At 40.7% G+C, this 18892-nt stretch overlaps 1 protein-coding gene across 5 annotated transcripts in view; it reads right to left on the bottom strand.

The window, feature by feature from the left end:
• The window catches only part of LDAH (lipid droplet associated hydrolase), a 174918-nt gene that overhangs the window by 112969 nt on the left and 43057 nt on the right, over nt 1-18892 (bottom strand). For 4 of the 5 annotated variants that reach the window (XM_084625066.1, XM_084625067.1, XM_084625068.1 and 1 more), the window contains exon 3: nt 15771-15905. The exons of the other annotated variant lie outside the window; for it this stretch is intronic. In XM_084625066.1, coding sequence (XP_084481192.1) covers nt 15771-15905 — 135 coding nt within the window. The remainder of the gene's footprint in view (nt 1-15770; nt 15906-18892) is intronic. 5 annotated transcript variants of the gene reach the window in all.

Here is an 18892-nt window from a genome sequence, read left to right as displayed (position 1 = left end):
CTGTTACTCGGAGTTACTCCTTCAAGCGTGCTTTGCTTTGCATTGGTCCACATTTGAATTTAATTTGCAACTCCATGACCTCCAACACACATATGCATACACCCCAAACAGGTTATGGATTTATATTCATAGACATAACTACCAACAAACAATTAGATCAAGCAATGTTTCTTGCACTAACAGATGGAGATTTCCAAAATTCATATTGTAATGGTTCTTGACACCATCGATCAGGTGGAATAAAAAGAAAACCACCATTAGCAGTCGTTGAACTGATGCCATCAAAGCTCTATAACATTTTTTATTCCCAGTGCCAACCTACCAGGTAACAGGAAAAAAAATTCTAAATGTCCTAGTCACGAAGTGGAAACGTTACGCTAATAAGTTAGAGTTCTTGGTGAATGATTCTTATCTTAAACCTAGACTGTGTAGGGAATGAAGAGCCAATGGTCATAACAAAAGCAGTGTATTTCAGGCACATGGAATGATTCTGAGTAATGGGGATAGTCCAAGCTCATTCTGCTTACAGATGGAAAATATATTGTACAAATTGCCTTGGATTTCTGGTAGAAAGTCCTCAAAATCAAAATGAAACAACATGGTTTCTCACCAACCCCAATCTCTTGTTTACTATATTTAAACCAAATTTCATCCTTAATCCATTTACAAACAACAAGAATACAGTAAAGGTACAAACAAAATATACTGAAACATCAAACTGTTGCTCAACTCAGTGAACTGAGGCATATTTTCTAAGGCAGGACACCACAGACACAAATGTTACCTTTTCATGGGGTTCCTTAGGGTTCAAACTGTTTTGTGTGTGTGCAAAGAGCCATCTGCATCTAATTAAAGATGATGGTATCAGCTGGAGAACATACCTATGTCATGGGGTGAAAGGCTGAAAACAATCCATAAACAATCCTAAAACTTAGCTCCAAAGCTCCGTGGAATGCAGTCAGTGAAGGGTTTAAACTCCGCAATGGGTGGATATCAACAAATTTTAACATGCCTCTTATTTTCTACACAAGAATCTAAAAGGATATTTTAGGGATCCAGCAATTGTCACTTTCAAACAATTCTTTAAAAATATAAACTTACTAAGCTCATTTGTAATTTGGGATGGATAGTGCAGGTTTATTTTAACAAAAAGTATTAGTGAAACATTGAATAATGAATTAGAAATGTACCAGTGGACGTTCTTTAAGAAATAAGCTCTAAGATACTATGGTGATGGACACTGTAGAAAACCTTGACATAGACAGCTCAAGAATGCAAAGAAACTATCTTTCACATGGCAACAATACAAGTGAAGACAGTCAGATTCTTTTCTCACACCAGTACAAATTGGGCATAACTTCACTGAAGTCCACAGAATATCAAATAATATCTGAATCAAGTCTGTAGCCTTTCAATTCAAGTAAGTAAATAACTGTATACACAACATTGTAAGATCTGGCTTTATCATTAAAGTTACTAAATGTTTGGATGGGATGCTAAGAAAATAAACAGGAAAACGTAGATACACATTTCCTTAATGCATGCTGCAAAATTCTATTTCATTCATTTTGACCATTATTGAGCAAGGTTCTTGAGCACTTGCCTAGCTTTAAGCATCTAAGGGGTCCTGTGGAAGTCAATGGGAGTTTTGCCATTGACTTTAATTGAGTGCCAAGAATCACCTTTAGGTCTACTCACATGATTCTAGTTCAACATGCGCTTAAGTATCTTGCTCAATCAGGGCTTTTAATAATAATTTACTGCATGCGGCTCAAAGGAAAAAAAATGTCACAGTAAATAAAACATTGTAGCATCTCTAGGGCTATTCACTTTTCACACATTTCAATTTAATACATTCCAGTGGGTCCATAAAATGAAATGTACATTTGTTTCCCTAAAATAAGCATCCAGTAATAAAACCATAATGTGAAATATAAGTATTGCCAAGCAATGACAAAAATGTCAACATTTATATCAATACTAATGATTCATGATGTACATTTAGGATTTAAACAGTCCTCAAAAGGCTGAGATGTACACGCTTTTTGAGCAACAGAGATTGCAGCATCAAGATAGGCAGCATGACTAGTCTGTGTTGAAGCAGTTCCTGCCCTGTCCTGAGAAAACAACCAGTTCCTCTGCACAGGAATTGATGTGGGATAGCTTACTGGTGACGAATCCTATGTGAGGGGCTCAAAGTGAATCATCACTTGCAGTAGCTAGCTACATAAACAGGAAGCTCAGCGTCTACCTATATTTAAAATCCATGCTTACAAATGAAGCCTGCCTAACTCTGCCTGGATAACAGGTTCATGATTTGGTTCTTTCTTTAACACAGCCAAAAGATGCCAATATTCAAGAATTGGGTCCTGACTGCATTTCTTTGTACACGATGCTACTCACAATTCTAAGAATAAGCAGCTTTCATGATGACCAACATCAGAAAAGAAAAAACTGTCCTAATATAAACTCGGGGGACAAATTTTGCAAGCTAAATTGAGCAATAAATTAAGTTGCAGATATATAACTTGGTGTAAGGGAGTCTATCTGGGTCTCAACTGTTGTAATTCGTATGCGAGGGGGCAGAAGTTGTTGTAAATAGGCATAAATTAAGTGTGTGTGTGTCAGGCACTGTAGTTTAACTCAGGCCATGTCTACACTACAGAGTTAAGTTGACTTAAGTTATGTTGAAGATCATAAGACGCTTTAGTAACATTGGTTGTGCACGTCCACGCAACAGTCCTTGTGTTGGTGGACAGAGTCCACAGTTGGTGCTCTAGCATCGAGAGAGAGAGAGTGTTGCATTATGGGTAGCTACCCCTCGGTGCAACTCAACACCCTGTGTCGCAGTAAATCATAGAGACGTGCTCGCTGTCCTGTGATGCAGTTCTTCCCATCCCATCACTCCACAGGCTTCCTACTTCGTTTTGTGTCATTTTTCAACTGTCCTTGTGAACTATGTGCCCACCATCTCTGCCTGACAGCATGGATCCTGAGCTGCTGACCAGTCTGGTGATAAGCGCTATGAACACAACGTGGCTGGTCCTGCAGTACTTCATGAGCTGTGAAACAAGAGTGTGAATGGAAACAAATAATTCAAGATTGTGTACCATGGAAACACATAATTCAAGATTACTGCTGGCATTCACGGAGCAGCTTGCCACAGTGGACTGTTGGCACTGGGCTAGGAAAACAAGCACTGAATGGTGGGACTGCATCGTGATGCAGGAATGGGATGACGAGCAGTAGCTGCAAAACTTTCAGATGCACAAATCCACCTTCATGGAGCTGTGTGCTGAGCTCGACCCAGCACTGCTGCACAAGGACACCAGAATAACAGCTGCCGTCACTGCTGAAAAGCAAATTGCAATTGGCGTGTGGAAACTGGCAACTCCACACTGCCGCCGGTCAGTCACAAATCAGTTTGGGGTGGAAAAGTTCACCGTGGGGGTTGCGATGATGCAAATGTGCAGGGCCATTAATTGCCTCCTGCTATGAAGAATGTGACTGTTGGTAATGCACAGGAAATAATTGATGGCTTTGCGGCAATGGGATTCCCTAACTATAGAGGGGTGATAGATGGCACGCATATCCCAATTTTGGTCCCCAACCATCTTGCCGTGGAGTACATCAACCAAAAAGACTACTTCTCCATGATCTTACAGATGCTGGTGGATCACCAGGGCCATTTCACTGACATCAATGCAGGGTCGTCAGGGAAGGGCATGATGCATGCATCTTTCAGAACACTGTATGCTGGAACTTTCTTTCCAGACTTGAAGAGCCCAGTGCAGGCTGTGCACATGCCCACAGTGACCCTTGGAGACCCCGCTTACCCCTTGCTCCAGTGGCCCATGAAGCCTTACACTGGGAACCTAGACAGCAGCAAGGAGAACTTCACCATCAGGCTTAGCAAGTGCCAAACAACCGCTGAATGTGCCTTTGGCCAATTAAAAAGTCGCTGGTGGTGTCTTTTTGGCCGGTTAGACCTCAATGAGGAAAATATTCCAATGGTCATTGTGGCCTGCTGTACTCTACATAATATTTGGGGTAGACTGCTGAGGCTGATCAGCTGGCTGCTGATTTTGAAGAGCCAGATACAAGGGCAATTCGAGGGCTGCAGCAAGAGGCTATTCGAATCAGGGAGGCTTTGAAGGAGCATTTTGACAATGATTCTCAGTAATGTGTCTTTATGTGATGCATTAGGCCAGGCAATGATTACTTGCCGCCTTGAATTACCCCTGCTTCCTGAGAGTTAATTGTATAGCCAGCGTGTTTCAAAGTTAGCACTAATGGGTGTGTGTTTGTCACAAATACTCATTTTAATAACAGGACAAAACACAAATTTTTGGTAAACTAGGGGACACGACAATGAAGAACAGTCTCATAGTTAGGGTTTTCACAGCTGTAACTCCAGCTTTCTATGGGAAACCAGTCCCTAGGTGTGAAGTGCATGGGCGGTACTGTGAGGGCCTGGGAACACACGAGGACTGCGGTGGAGGAGTTTGGGGAGTGTACAGATTGGAGTTCTATAATAGCTGCAGGGGGAGTCACACACAGATGGGCTCAGATTGCAGGGTAGCGAGGGACTCCATTGTCTCTGTCTGGCCTTCCAAAAGCTTTATCATCTGCTCCTACCCCCGAGGCCTTTCCAAGCTATCCCGCCTCAGTCTTTCATTAATTTGAGGTCTCCCTCTTGTTTCACTATGTGCTGCATCTGTTGATTGCAGCACTTCATGAAATATATCCTGTTTACTCCCCTGGTTCGCTGCCTTATCTGACGGAAGCGCTCTGCGGGTGTGGAGGAGGGGGACCTCAAGAGCACATCTGCAGAAGCCAAAGAAACAATGAACAGAGACAGTATTGTGAGTGTGGTCACAGCCGTTAATCACTATAGTTACACACACCTATTTTTCACCATCGCTGGGCTAGCATACAGGTCGGCTCGAGTCCCCAGTACGGTGAGTTTGGCAGGGGTGGGAAAGAGGCGGGCAAGAGGGTAGAAGGAACAAAGGGTAGTTTGCGAAGGGGGTTACTACAAGCAGCTAGGGAGACTATTCTGAATATTACGAGGAGTACTTGTGGCACCTTACAGACTAACAAATTTCTTTGGGCATAAGCTTTCATGGGCTAAAACCCACTTCAACACTTCCTGGGTTAGTGTTTTTGTTGTGTGGTGTGTAGTTGCTGGTGAGTCTTTGCTTCAGGTTGGGGGGTTATCTATAAGCAAGAACTGGCCTGTCTCCCAAGGTCTGTGAGAGTGAGAGATCATTTTTCAGGATAGGTTGTAGATCCTTGATGATGCGTTGGAGAGGTTTTAGTTGGGGGCTGAAGGTGATGGCTAGTGGCGTTCTGTTATTTTCTTTGTTGGGACTGTCCTGTAGTAGGTGACTTCTGGGTACCCTTCTGGGCTCTGTCAATCTGTTTCTTCACTTCAGCAGGTGGGTATTGTAGTTTTAAGAATGCTTGATAGAGATCCTGTAGGTGTTTGTCAGAGAACACCTCAACCTCCCTGGACATTCAATAACAGACTTAAAAGTGGCAATTCTTCAACGAAAATACTTCAAAAACAGAGTCCAACGAGAAACTGCAGAACTAGAATTAATTTGCAAACCAGACACCATCAAATTAGGCCTGAATAAAGACTGGGAGTGGATGAGTCACTACTAGAACTAAAAAAAAAAAACACTAGGTTTCAGAGTAGCAGCCGTGTTAGTCTGTATCCGCAAAAAGAAAAGGAGGACTTGTGGCACCTTAGAGACTAACAAATTTACTTGAGCATAAGCTTTTGTGAGCTACAGCTCACTTCATCGGATACATGCAGTGGAAAATACAGTGGGGAGATTTTATATACACAGAGAACATGAAACAATGGGTGTTATCATACACACTGTAACAAGAGTGATCAGGTAAGGTGAGCTATTACCAGCAGGAGAGTGGGGGGTTGGGGGGGAACCTTCTGTAGTGATAATCAAGGTGGGCCATTTCCAGCACTTTACAAGAACGTGTGAGGAACAGTGGGGGGGGGGTAAACATGGGGAAATAGTTTTACTTTGTGTAATGACCCATCCACTCCCAGTCTTTATTCAAGCCTAAAACTAAAAAAAAAAAAAAAAACTTCCCCATGCTAATTTGCCCCAACTGTTACTCACACCTTCTTGTTAACTGTTGATAATAGCCCACTTTAAGTGAACTGTCTCAACCCCTTACTTGGTAAGGCAACTCCCATCTTTTCATGTACTGCTATATATATCTTCCTACTGTATTTTCCACTCCATGCATCTGACAAAGTGGGTTTTAGCCCATGAAAGCTTATGCCCAAATAAATTCCTTAGTCTATAAGGTGCCACAAGGACTCCTTGTTGTTTTTGATGATACAGACTAACAGGGCTACCCCTCTGAAACCTATTTGGAACATTGGTACCCTTTTCCACACGCTAGGGTAATCAAACCCAATATCTCAGTCCTAAGGGTAACCCTATATGCAAGGGTACATATCCTGCATGCGTGTGGCTTCAGACTGGCTTCGTATGCTGCTCGCCTGTGTGCTGCGCTGCTCCCTGCAGAAATAATTGACGGGTGGCGCAGCAAAGTTTCCTACAGTGGAGGGAGAAACAAGGCTGCTCTACCAATGAACCTTCTTCAGCAGAGGATTGTAGAGTACCTACAGGAAAGTTTCCTAGAGATCCCTATGGAGGATTCCAGGGACATCCCTGTGTACATTAACAAACTTTTCCCCCATGGACCCACTGCATAGATGCACAGGCTCTGTTGTTAATTTCTGTCCCTTATTCCTCTTCTACCATACAACAAAGTACACGAGAGCTCAATCTCCTTTCACCATTCAGTATCAAAACAAAATGAGCACTTACTGGAGTTCCCCATTCTGCGTGCCAGAGCCAGAGTGTTGGGACTGGCTAGACCCCTCTGGAGTGGAAAAGAGGTCCTGACTTGCCACGCACCGGAGGACCCTGCCGTTTGCTCCACATTGTCCTCCAGCTTCACTCTCATCCACCACTTCGTCATCAGGGGGTTCAGTCTGCTGGTCATTGCCTCCAGTCCCCCTGAAGTATCCACAAGGCTCTTGGGGGTGGAGGTGGGGTCACTGCCGAGGACGGCATCCAGCTTCTTATAGAAGCGGGATGTCTTCTGCGCTGCATCACAGTGATGGTTGGCCTCCCTTGCCTTCTGGTACAGCAGCTTCAGCTCCTTGATCTTAGCACGGCACTGCTGCGCATCCCTCTCATGCCCCATCTCCTGCATGGCACGAGCAATCAGCCTGTAGGCATCAAATTTCCTACAGCTGGAGCGAAGTGTGACTGCACAGCCTCCTCTCCCCATAGACTCAGCAGATCCAACAGCTGTGGTATGCTCTACGCGGGAGAGCATCTGCTGCAGAAAGCCAGCATGGTCAGCTGGGGAGATGCTATGAGAATTGTGCACACCAAGCAAACAGGAAGAGGAATTCCAAGGCCTTTAAACGGGGGAGGGACACATTCTTGTGTATCTTCAGGGCAGCGGAGTTCAAACTGCTGACCAGAGCAGTCAGGATGGGCATTGCGGGATACCTCCTGGAGACCGATTAGGGCGACATAACTAAGCGCAGCATCTACACTGATGTTGCGTCACTCTAACTACAAAAAGCTCTATGCCGCTCATCGAGGTGGTTTTATGATGTTGGCTTAGCAGGGGAGTTACATGGCTGGGAGGAACATTTCAGTGTGTACACCTCCACTGTTTTGTTGATGAAAGCTGACTTTTGTTGACAAAACAGTGTAGTATACACAAGGCCTTACAATTTTACACTCTTTAGTTGCTTCTTCTGCTACTTCCCTGTCTTCTGCCCACTAAATACACAAATCATCCACCTAAAACTCTTTTACACCTACCTACCACCTTATATTTAGCCTTTGAATCTGGCCATGTGTTTTTAATACTGCACCTGCTATCCAACATCTCAAATATACTCTTTGCTGAAGCACAGGAGGGGAGTCACTAAATTTTCAGGAGCTGTCTAGAAAAATGCCATAGACAGAAACCTGGAGCTGACTTATTTCAACACTGGACCCACAATTTGTCAATAGCTCCCAGTTACCCCAAAGAGATGGTATAAAGTACTTTTCAAAACAAGCAAGCATTAAAAACATTTGACATGCTTCCAAATAAGTTAAAAACCATCAGGTCGCCAATGTACTCTGACTTCATACACTTTTACATAAACTCCCTCCTTGTTGCTTATACGGAGACAATAATGAGAGTGAAGTCAGTCAGTTCGTATTGCAACTGAGTTACCATTTAGATTTCCCTGTAATATGACATTTCCATTGGATTACTTCCCTTAACATTTGCTATTGTGCAGGCCACAATCCCATTAGCGGTGGCACAGTGACCACCATGGTAATTGCTTACACACACAAAAATATTATTAGAAAAGTACTGCATGTATTCTTAGCTATCATTACTACATCTCAGCAAGTAGAAACAAGTGTGAGAGCCAACACTGCCTGATCTACCAGCTCTCCACAGACCACCAGCAAGTGCCTGGGAACCACCAGTGGCCCACAGACCACAGTTTGAGAATCACTGTCCTAAAATAATATGCAACCCTCTTATTATAGCACACAGTGTTCCTTGTCTTCTTCAGACTACTATTTTAGCCACTTTCCTAGCAGAATAGTTAATCATAGGATTATACAAATGAATGGCCCTTCTCTGGCATTCCTGCAGACCCTCATATTGTGTCATCTGGCAGACAAACAATGATCCAACATATTATATAATAGGCCAGATTCTGCCCCGATTTACTCCAGTGTAAATCCAGAGTAACTCTGTTGACTTCATTTAGGGTTAATCTGGATTTATATAATTGTAACTAACGGCAGAATCTGTCCCAATGTTAGTTACACAGAGAGGATTTGCAAATGAAACCATAAACTCCATTTTGTCAGGTAGTAAATCCTAAAACAGAGCCAAGAGGCAATTAACCAAAGAAACAACATAGCATAGAGTTTCCAAATGTCCCCACAGAGTGAGAGAGAACATACATAGCCATTTCACCATCAATGTTTTACACTGATAAGAACGTTACCATTTTGGATGATGTAACCTGAAGCTCTCCGTGCCTTCACATGCTGTTTGTCTGCTTCTCCCACTACCCTTTCCTGGGGCTTCTTCCATGCTGCCACTTAAGCATGCAACCTACTTTCCGAATGTGTTGCACGGCCACTACCCTCTCTGTATTAAGGGCCTGACCCAAAGCCCACTGAAATCAATGAAGAGATGAGATTTCTAGTAACCTTCAAGGGCTTCGGCTCAGCCCTTAACATGCTTGTGAATACTCTCTTCCACCATGATGTCTAAATGAAATTAACTGCCTGATCATGACTTCATAGATTGTAAGGCCAGAAGGAACCATCATGATCATTTTCTCTGTCTTCCTGCATAACAGAGGCCATAGAATTTCATCCAGTAATTCCTGCATCAAGAATTTCACCCATAACATCTGGATGAATTAGAGCCTATCGTTTATAAAGTCAATCAGTCTTGATTCATAGCTATCTAGTGATAGATAATACAGCACATCTCTAGGTAAACTGTTCTAATAGTTAATTACACTCTGTTAAAAATAAACATTATTTGTAGTCTGAATTTGCCTAGCTTCATCTTTCAATAGAATAGTTGACTGGAGATAGCCTATATATAAAATCATTATGTTATCAGACATTGTTTTACCAATAACCATTTTGCCCATTTTACCTCCTTGGTGTACCACCTGTCCATCTGTCTACTTTATGTCTTAGATTATAAACTCTTTAAGGCAGGGATCATAACTTACTTTATATTTCTATAGCGCCTAACACAGTATGGGTACTACCATAAATTAATAAACCAATAATAAAAAGCTAAAGATTTAAAATTCAAATAGAAGTTTTCTGACCTTATAATGCAACATAGAAAAGTATCTGTAGAAGACAATTTCATTTAGGGTTTTTTGAGGAAGAAACACTGGATTTTTATTCATATTCTGGCCTGGGACACTGTAATCCTTATTGTTGACTGAGTCATCAAAAACCTTTGTGGAACGTAATTGTAATGCATGGCTGCTTATGTGCATCTAGTTTATTTATACAAATGTATCTGGAGATAAAGACAGAGTTAAAATCCAAGCAGTGGAGTGTTTCAGAAGAATGAACAAGCACTTCGTTTGAATGGTTTAGAAGAGACTTTTTTTCCCCACCAACCCTGATACTGTCTGCACCTTTTGTTATTACTTATGTAGCACTATGGGCACTTTGCATGCAGGAGAAAGGATGTTCTGTGGCAGAGGCAGTGGGTTGGGACTCTTGAGATCTGGTTCAATTCCCAGCTCTTCCACAGATGTCCAGTGTGACCTTGGACAGGACTCAGTGCCCCAGTTCCTCACCTGTAAAATGGGGATGGTAATTATCACAAAAGACCACTAAACTACTTAATACGGCATGTATTCAATTTCTAAATAAATTAATTCATCTCTCATTTTCCAAACAATATGAGTTCATTTGAAGAAAAATAATGGAGGAGGAATTTGACTGCTAAGACTATTTTAAGCCAGACTGTCATCTCAAATAGCTTTTACACTATGGAGATGCTCCAGAGTTACAATGTTCTGCGATCAGAATCAGACTGTATTTCTTGGTAGTAGCATGGATATTTCAAGATATAAATACAGAGCCAGTTTCTGCCACAACTTACTCATACGCAGTGGTACCTCATTCCTCAAGCAATCCCCATTTGCATCTCTGGTGAATTTTTGGAATTTTTTTAAAAGGAAGTTATTTGAAAATAATTACATGTCGTTTACAAAGTTACACTAAAGTATCTCTACTATTCTCTTTCAGTAATTAACTGTTTCCTGGAGAAACATTTTCCTCCATTCTTTTCTTAATTACCCACTGCTCCTTTTCAGAATACACATTTTCCATATACCAAGCACTGCACATTTTTACTCTATTTGCTCCCTAAATGCCAGTCATACACCATCATTATCCGCATTTAGTCTTGCTAATAACTCAAAGGCCCACCTATTTAATCCCTATGAAAATAGAAACTGACATTCATTCTCAGGCAGTAGCCTCTGTTTTGACAGCTAGGGCACTGAGCTGCAATGTATTTTTAAAAGCCTCTTATAGGAAAAGCACTAACTTGTAGTTTAAATAAACTTTCTCAATGCCTAACATGTTACTCTGTGAGCTGTAGAAGATTACATTTCTCATCAACATGTGACCGGAAATCTCAAAGAAAAGTAATGCAAATCCCTTTTAATAGTGATATGCTAAAAGAAGCCCTACAAATTGGACAAATAAACTAATTATGGGTATACTTTCACTGTTTATTTTAAATTAAAGGCAGACATTGCTATATTGGAATTATGATCTGTTTGGGTTCACACTTTTCCCCCCTTTGTTTCTTACAAACTTGTATTTTAAATTGAAATTAACCAACAGATGTCCAAATACTCACAGCTCATAAAGGCAGTCACCAATAAAATCATAATACATTTCACGTAGCAGACAAAACTGCCAGGATAAATAAGTAGTCAGTGTTTATGACATTATAAAAGAAGCCGTTCATAGGTAGCATCTGTGTGACTGACTCAAGCACATTAACCATTAGGAAAACTATGAGTCAAAGTGTCAATATTAGGCACTGCAAAGGAAAAAGCAACACCTTTAAGATTCTGCAAACGTTTATACAGCATATATAGATTATGTTGATTTTTAAACAGAGTGTCCAAGAAAGTGCTCATAAGCTGCTCTCCTTTTTGCAATTTTAAACACGTCAGCATCAGGTGTTATATATAGTGAACAATCACAGCAGTGTTCAGCCTACAAGGATTTTTATAACAGTTGAGCCGGAAGATGAGCCACTCTTTTTGACTAAGGGGCAAGACTGATTTTTGGCTAAGTGAAGGTCAAAATTATGAATAATTTATGCACAGCTGGTTGCTAAAAGTAGAATTATAATACTGAACTGCTGATAAATCAGTTAAAACTCAACATATCTACCTCCGAACAGAGGGCAACATGCAAATTGGTGAGTGCTAAGCCTCTTTGCTTCAATCCATATCAGGAGGCAAGGATGACAGGAGAAAATTCCTTTACCAGATGCCATATGATTCCTTCTTTACATGAAGCCACAGCAGCAAATGGTGAGCTATTTAACATCCCATTCACAATCAAATTGCTAAGCAACATGCACTGCTAACAACAATTTTGTTACCATCGGTGTCTCTTATTCAAAAGTACAGAATACTAGTGCATCCCTCAGCTCTCCTTAGACTATTAGGAAAACAAACACAGAGAATGAAACTTACAGAAGGGAAGAGAAAGTTACTTACCTTATAGTAACCGGAGGTTCTTCGAGATATGTGCCCCCCCCCATCTGTATTCCATTGGGCATATGCAGGCGCTCTACATGCCAGGAGCCACAGAATTTTGAAAGCAGTGTCCAGTGGTCCGCATATGCATCCTCACTCACCTTGTGCCTCCAACCTAGGAGATACAGGAAGGGGCAGACTGACAGCCTCTTCAGTTGCTTCTCAGTCACGAACCAAAAGATGGTCCAAAGCAGAGGGGAAGGAGGATAGATAGCAGAACACAGACAAGGACCACACATCTCAAAGAACCTTCAGTTGCTATAAGGTCTCTTCTTCTTCAAGTACTGGTCCCTGTGGGTGACCAACAAGCAGTGCTCAAGTAGGAGGAGGGTGTGAGGACACAAGCGGCAGAGCTGAATGAAGGACCACCATTCCAACGGATACATCAGCGGAGGAATCTTACACCAAAGCATAAAGTCTTACAAACATGTAAGATATCAAGTAGATGAACTTCTTGAAGCAATATCATAGATGTTGCTTCCACTCTTGAGGAATTGGGCCTTGTCCCATGAAGGGGAGAAAGATTAGACAGCTGACGACAGAGCAAAATACAGCCTTAGATCCTTTAAGAGGATACAGCCTGACCATAATCTCTTACCGCTAAGGCAACAAATACTCTGGTAGACTTTGTTCTCTACATGTAAAAGGCCAAGGCTCATGGAGCAACAAGGGGATGGAGCCTCCTTTCTTCTGAGGATGCATGAGGTTTTGGAAAGAACATATTTTTTGTACTGCCCTAAGGCTCAGATTTGAAAGACTCTGGAATCATAGGTTTAATTACTAGCATAATCAGTTTATCCCTTCAACCTTCCCAACTATTAAAATTGGGTTTCCTGAAATTCTTTGTGTGGGTCTTTCAAATGAGACCTTAAAACCACAGGATGTTGGTGCTTATTGGGGACGTGAAAGAGTCCATGGAAGAAAAAGATTTGAGCCTCAGTATTCTTGGGCAAACTCTCCTTTTCCTCCACTGTTGTGTAGTGTGCCAGTTATCCACCTGGTTTCCATCCTCCTGCAGCATTCACATAGCCTCAAATTCTGTTTCTAGCACTTCACCCTCCAGAAACTCAGGGCCCAATAAGTACGAGCAACAGAGAGCAGGATCCTTTCCCCCGTGCCTACAGATTTGTGTTCCTCAGGGGTTTTATCATCCAGAATGCTGCAGGATGTATGTTGGGGGCTGACATAGGAGGCATAGAAAATGGGTCCATCACCTGTACCCACCAGCCAAACTTCTTTGTGAGGGGCAGAGAAGATTTAGACACTATATAGGCAACTGCAGCCACTTTGACCCACAGTCTACGGAGAGCCTTCCATTCCACTGGGCCAAACAAGGCACCTTGCTACTTGAGCCTTACATGGGAAGTCAGGATTTGCCCCATAATTTGTAATGGGCTTTTAGACCCCTTTGGAAAAGAGAAAACTTAATATAAAATATTGTTTTCTGCAAACTGAATGAAGACAATGAAGAAATAGCAGGGATGTTTAAGTCAAACTCAGTATCAACTGGAAAAGTCACCCATATCCTAGTGTTGAGAGAGGAATGCGTTTGCAGATGTGTGTTGCAGTGAAGACACTTTTTTCTTTTCGCATCCTGACAAATGAATAGGAAACTTCATTCTTCTGAGGTTTCCCACCTCCCTCAGTTTTCAACTGTATTGTGTAACATGAGTGTACTGTGTAACATGAGTGTTTTATATTTTTGCACTATACACTTGCAGGTGTGATCTGACTGCATTTTCCTTGTGCTGACTCTTTAAGGCACTTTTGTGGGTTATTCACACTGCAGCACCTCATAGATACACTTCACAAATAATTTTTTTAGAGATTCATTCTGGTTTCCTCTTTTCTTATTCCATCTTTTGAGGCTTTAGTTTGCAGTTTTCAGATAAAGCATTTGCAATTAATTCATGCTTTTGTTCATTGCATTTGTTGCAATGAACATATGCAGGAAAGGGGATCAGCTTCTAATAACTCAAAATTTACTTTTTTGTTATTTCCTCTTCTCCTTTCTCCCAACACTGACCAACATCTGTTCCCTCAATTGCACTCAATTTATTATTATGATAATGAGATATAACTCGAGGACTTCTATCTGTTTAGCATTTTCCCATGGGTTAATAAGAAATTACGTGAATTCTTAACGTGTTATCACAGAGTGTAGCTTGCTGCCCTACTCAAGAAATCAGTTTAGTAATACTACTAAATTTTTAAAAATTATTAAAATTTTTGGATTTCCTAGAAGACTAGTTTGAAAAGCTGCCTGAGGAATATTTTTAAATAAATTCTAAATTCACACTGACAGGACTTCAACTTCCTGCTCCTAATAAAATAAACAAAAAGTTACACCAAAGCCTTGCATCATTTCATTAATTTTTTTCTGTAGCTGTCCCTCAACAGTTTTCTATGTTTTTATTAACTCCATGGTGCTGCAGACTTACCAGCAAGTGCAGATCCTAACATATACTATGGTATGGCTAGTAGTTGGAAGCATGGGGACTTCTCATCTCCCATGGCCAAAGTGTTAATGTTTGCCTCAGAGTTTGACATTTGACCAGAATGATTTGTAGCAATTTGACAAAAACACCATTAGATTTCAGATTTCACTTTGAACCTTATACGAAGGCTCAAAAGCTCAGGTGCTAACGCTATGGTAAGGAAAGTGACCTTAAACATTTCTGCTCTTAAGCCCCCCTTATCCTGAAAACTGCTTCGTGTAGGTGTAAATGCAAAGAGTAAATGCTTAGGTTTGTCTATGAGTTAAGGAAGTAATTTAAGACCAGAGAAGTACCATTTAATGGTCAGGGTGTAGGCCTGGAAGCCAGGAAACCTTGTCCTGGGTTTTGGATATGGCCACACTACTTCCATGGCTTTGGACTGTGTCACTGTGCTCCTTCTCCCTGGCCCCTCCCTGCATCTATAAGACAAAGGTCTTGTCTACACACAGAAGTTACACTGATCGATTTAAAAACAGTTTTAAGATAAATCTAGTTACACTGGTGCAAATCAACATATAGACATTTTAATTTTGGTTTAAGACCAAAATATTTCCAATTACCTTAAATCTACCCCTAACTGATTTATGCTAAACCAAAATAAATCTGCTAAAAATCAGTTAAAATCAGTTCCAGTGAACCCACAGCAACTCTCTCATGTAGAGGAGCCTACAGATGATAATAAGAACACTCACAGTACTTTCTGCCTCACAAGGTTGTTCTGAGGGAATGTCTGAGGGCATTCCAAAGATGAATAGTACCATGGAAGTGTTAAGTGATATTATTAATAAACATAGGTTTTGCAGGACAAATCATTGCTATGGTAAAATCTGTGTATGTTACAAATTACAGTACAGTACCTTCTGTCATTCCCATGCCACTAGGGGGCTTGCAGTGCCCAGCATGGCTCACAACCCAAACTGGATATTGCCCGTTTAGTCCATGGTATAATGCCCGTATGAAGGTCCTGTAATAGCCTGCCAGTCCTGGGTTACCTGACAAGAGAAACACACAAGTGTGTTCATGTTGATCTTACAACTGACAAACTACAACACAGTTCTGTATGAAACAAACATTTGGTGTGTCTTCTTATGTCTCGTACCTCTGATATTTTTACAGATATGTACACCTTATTTCACTACAGTATCAAACTGTTTCAATTCTACTGACCCTGGGTACTGTGTATCTTGACAAGCTGAGAGTAACCACAGTGAAAAGTGCACTGCTACCCAAATGGAAAGCAATAACTCTTTTTCCATTGAAGGTCAAGCTGCTTTCCCTGTCCATCCTCTTGATTTCTGTTAACTGTGTCTGAAAACTCATACAAATTATACCTACCTTATGTATTAACAAATATCAATGACTATATAAAGTTAGCTCTGGGGAAACCCACTGATGAGTGCAGAATGAAAATATCACAAGGATTTCTCCATATCACACTGATGTAGATACTAGAGGTTCTGCTACTCCATTCTCTGAAACTTCATAATATTCCTTTATCTCTTCAAAAGCTGATTTGTGTCACATTGGGAATGTGAAGGTATTGCTTGGTCCAGCAAAAGAATGAGACATTTTTCTACCGTGTCCACACTGGCAGCTCATTAGATTGCATGAAATCTGTTGTGCATGCAATCTCAACTCTGGTATTTCCTGCCTTTTCAGTGATTAATTTTGCAACCTTCGTGTTAAATTAACATAATCATTTCACACGAAGGGTTATGCTATTTGGATGAATGTAGCTGCATGATGATGGCAATGCAGCATCACAATGCCTACAACTTAGAAGCAGCTTTCAAGAATATTTCAAGATGAAGCACCGTAATATATTTTTTTTAATTATCACCAATATGTATTTAAAAAATACAGGCTAGTATTTTCAAATACTCCAAGAGACTAACTCCCATTGACACTGAATGTGATTTAGATGCCTAACTCCCTGAGGTGCCTTTGAAAATTCCATTCATAATATGTATTGTTTTTAGGGACATATCATGAAACCCACACTCAACATTCACTAATTCCATTTCTCAGGCTAAACTCCCAGACTTTGGAAACTGACTGAGGAATTCAGAATATGGCCCATTAAAAAGGCGCAGAGTACACCATTACATTAAGTGTATATCAGCAAATCTTCCTTCAGTAGCACTTGAAGTGTGGATGCTATCCGTAGAACACCACTTGGAGCTCCTCTGCACACAAAAATTGTACAGCAGTAACTATACCATACAGCACTATTTTCGTAGATGCAGTCATGCTAGTATAAAGGCGCCAGAAGGGAAATAATCCTGGTATATGGCTCCTTTAGATCAGCATAACGGTGTCCACACTAAGGGTTGTGCCAATTATTCTGATAAAAATACCCAGACCCCTAAGCAAAATAGTTATACAGGTACAAAAATTGTGTGTAGATCACATCTAAGTTTATTCCACCTCCTTCTCTTTCTGTGCCGCATATTTTCATTTATTTTAAATCTCTCACTTTAGCCCTTTTATTCTTCAGGTATTATACAGTAAATACAGTGCCCTGCAAAGAGGTGTTCTCTAGAAAATATGTCGAATGTGCACTTTCTTCTTCACTTATCTATAAGCTAATTGCTTGTGCTAGGCCTGACTGTTTGAGGTTTAATAGAAGTACTATTCTAAAAATAAGTGTATTGTTACTAAACTGTACAGATCTAACCAGACTTCCCTCAACACTATTTTCTGTATTTCAAGCCCATTATGTACATTAGCAAAATTACAATGCAAACAGATAAAAATATTGTGTATATAATCAAAGGAGCACTACAAGGTTTATATTAGCACCTGGGAAAAAATTAATTAGGAAAAGTTAAAAATGCGTCCATTTCTCAATGTCTAGATTCTATACAACTGAGCTATATTGTACGTGTCAAATAAAACAAAAAAAATTGGATTTTTGATGAAACAATTATTTATGAGAAAATAAAAACAGATGCAAAAATATATACCACAAAAATGCTTTAATTATACAGCACTCCTTAAAATGCTGCATGTAGAGAGGTAGAAAGATATTGAAAAGGACTCTAGGCACCACTTGACAAACATCTTGAACTCACGTTACAAAAAAGGAAGTCTGTCTTTCAGCAAGATGGAAGATGAAAGTAGCTACCCAAAGATATAGTGTATCTGGTCACTGAGAAATGTTCCTGCATTATACTTCAACTCTGAAATACAATGCATTAAGGTGTTTTATGGTCAAGGAATCCAGTTAACCTCAAAGCAGATATTTTCCTCTCTGAATGCTTCCAATATCCATTTTCAACCAGTTTCTATTTTCTTTATTAACTCAAAAGCAACCAAAGAGGAAAAAAAAATCTGACAATGTCCAGAGCTTTTACACATTCTCTCCCATCATCAACTAGGGCAGCTAGTATGAAAGTATTCTCATGCTTCAGTCACCCGCTGAAGAATAGTGAAAGTTTGAAGTGTTTATAGGGTACTTGTCAGGCTTTGTGTTAAATCCTCTATATAGCTCACGGCACCTGTGACTAATGCCTTTCTGAGACAAAGGAGATTTCTATCCTCTGATAAATGGAGTTGCTACCTGAAGTTTATTTTAGACAGAGAAGAGAGATAAGATCCATAAAAAGCAGGCAACTGCGCCCCATGCCGAACCCTCATTATAAGCACCTGCTTAGGATAAAAGAAATACTGTGCAGTCAATTATTAAAACAGCTACTGATACTTAAAAATGTCTTGGAAGGGTAGAAATGAGAACCGTTGCCACAAAGTGACCTTCTTAATAAGAGAAATCAATAGCATGTCAAGGTTTTAACCAACAAAAAGCAGTGGAGAGAAATTCCATAGCGAACGGAAGAATAGTTATAAACAAATTGTTTATTGAGCTTTCAGTTCCACTGGAGTTACTCCAGATTTGCAGCTGTGTAACTGACAGCAGAGTATAGCACCTCGCCCACCATCGAAAAGCCACGAGGCCGAAGCCTTAGAAGTGCAAAATGGA

Source organism: Lepidochelys olivacea, assembly GCF_965140295.1.
Source record: "Lepidochelys olivacea isolate rLepOli2 genome assembly, chromosome: 3".
Classification (NCBI taxonomy): Eukaryota; Metazoa; Chordata; order Testudines; family Cheloniidae; genus Lepidochelys; species Lepidochelys olivacea.
The sequence above is the reverse complement of the archived record's forward strand: the minus strand, read 5'-3'. Positions and strand labels throughout refer to the sequence as shown.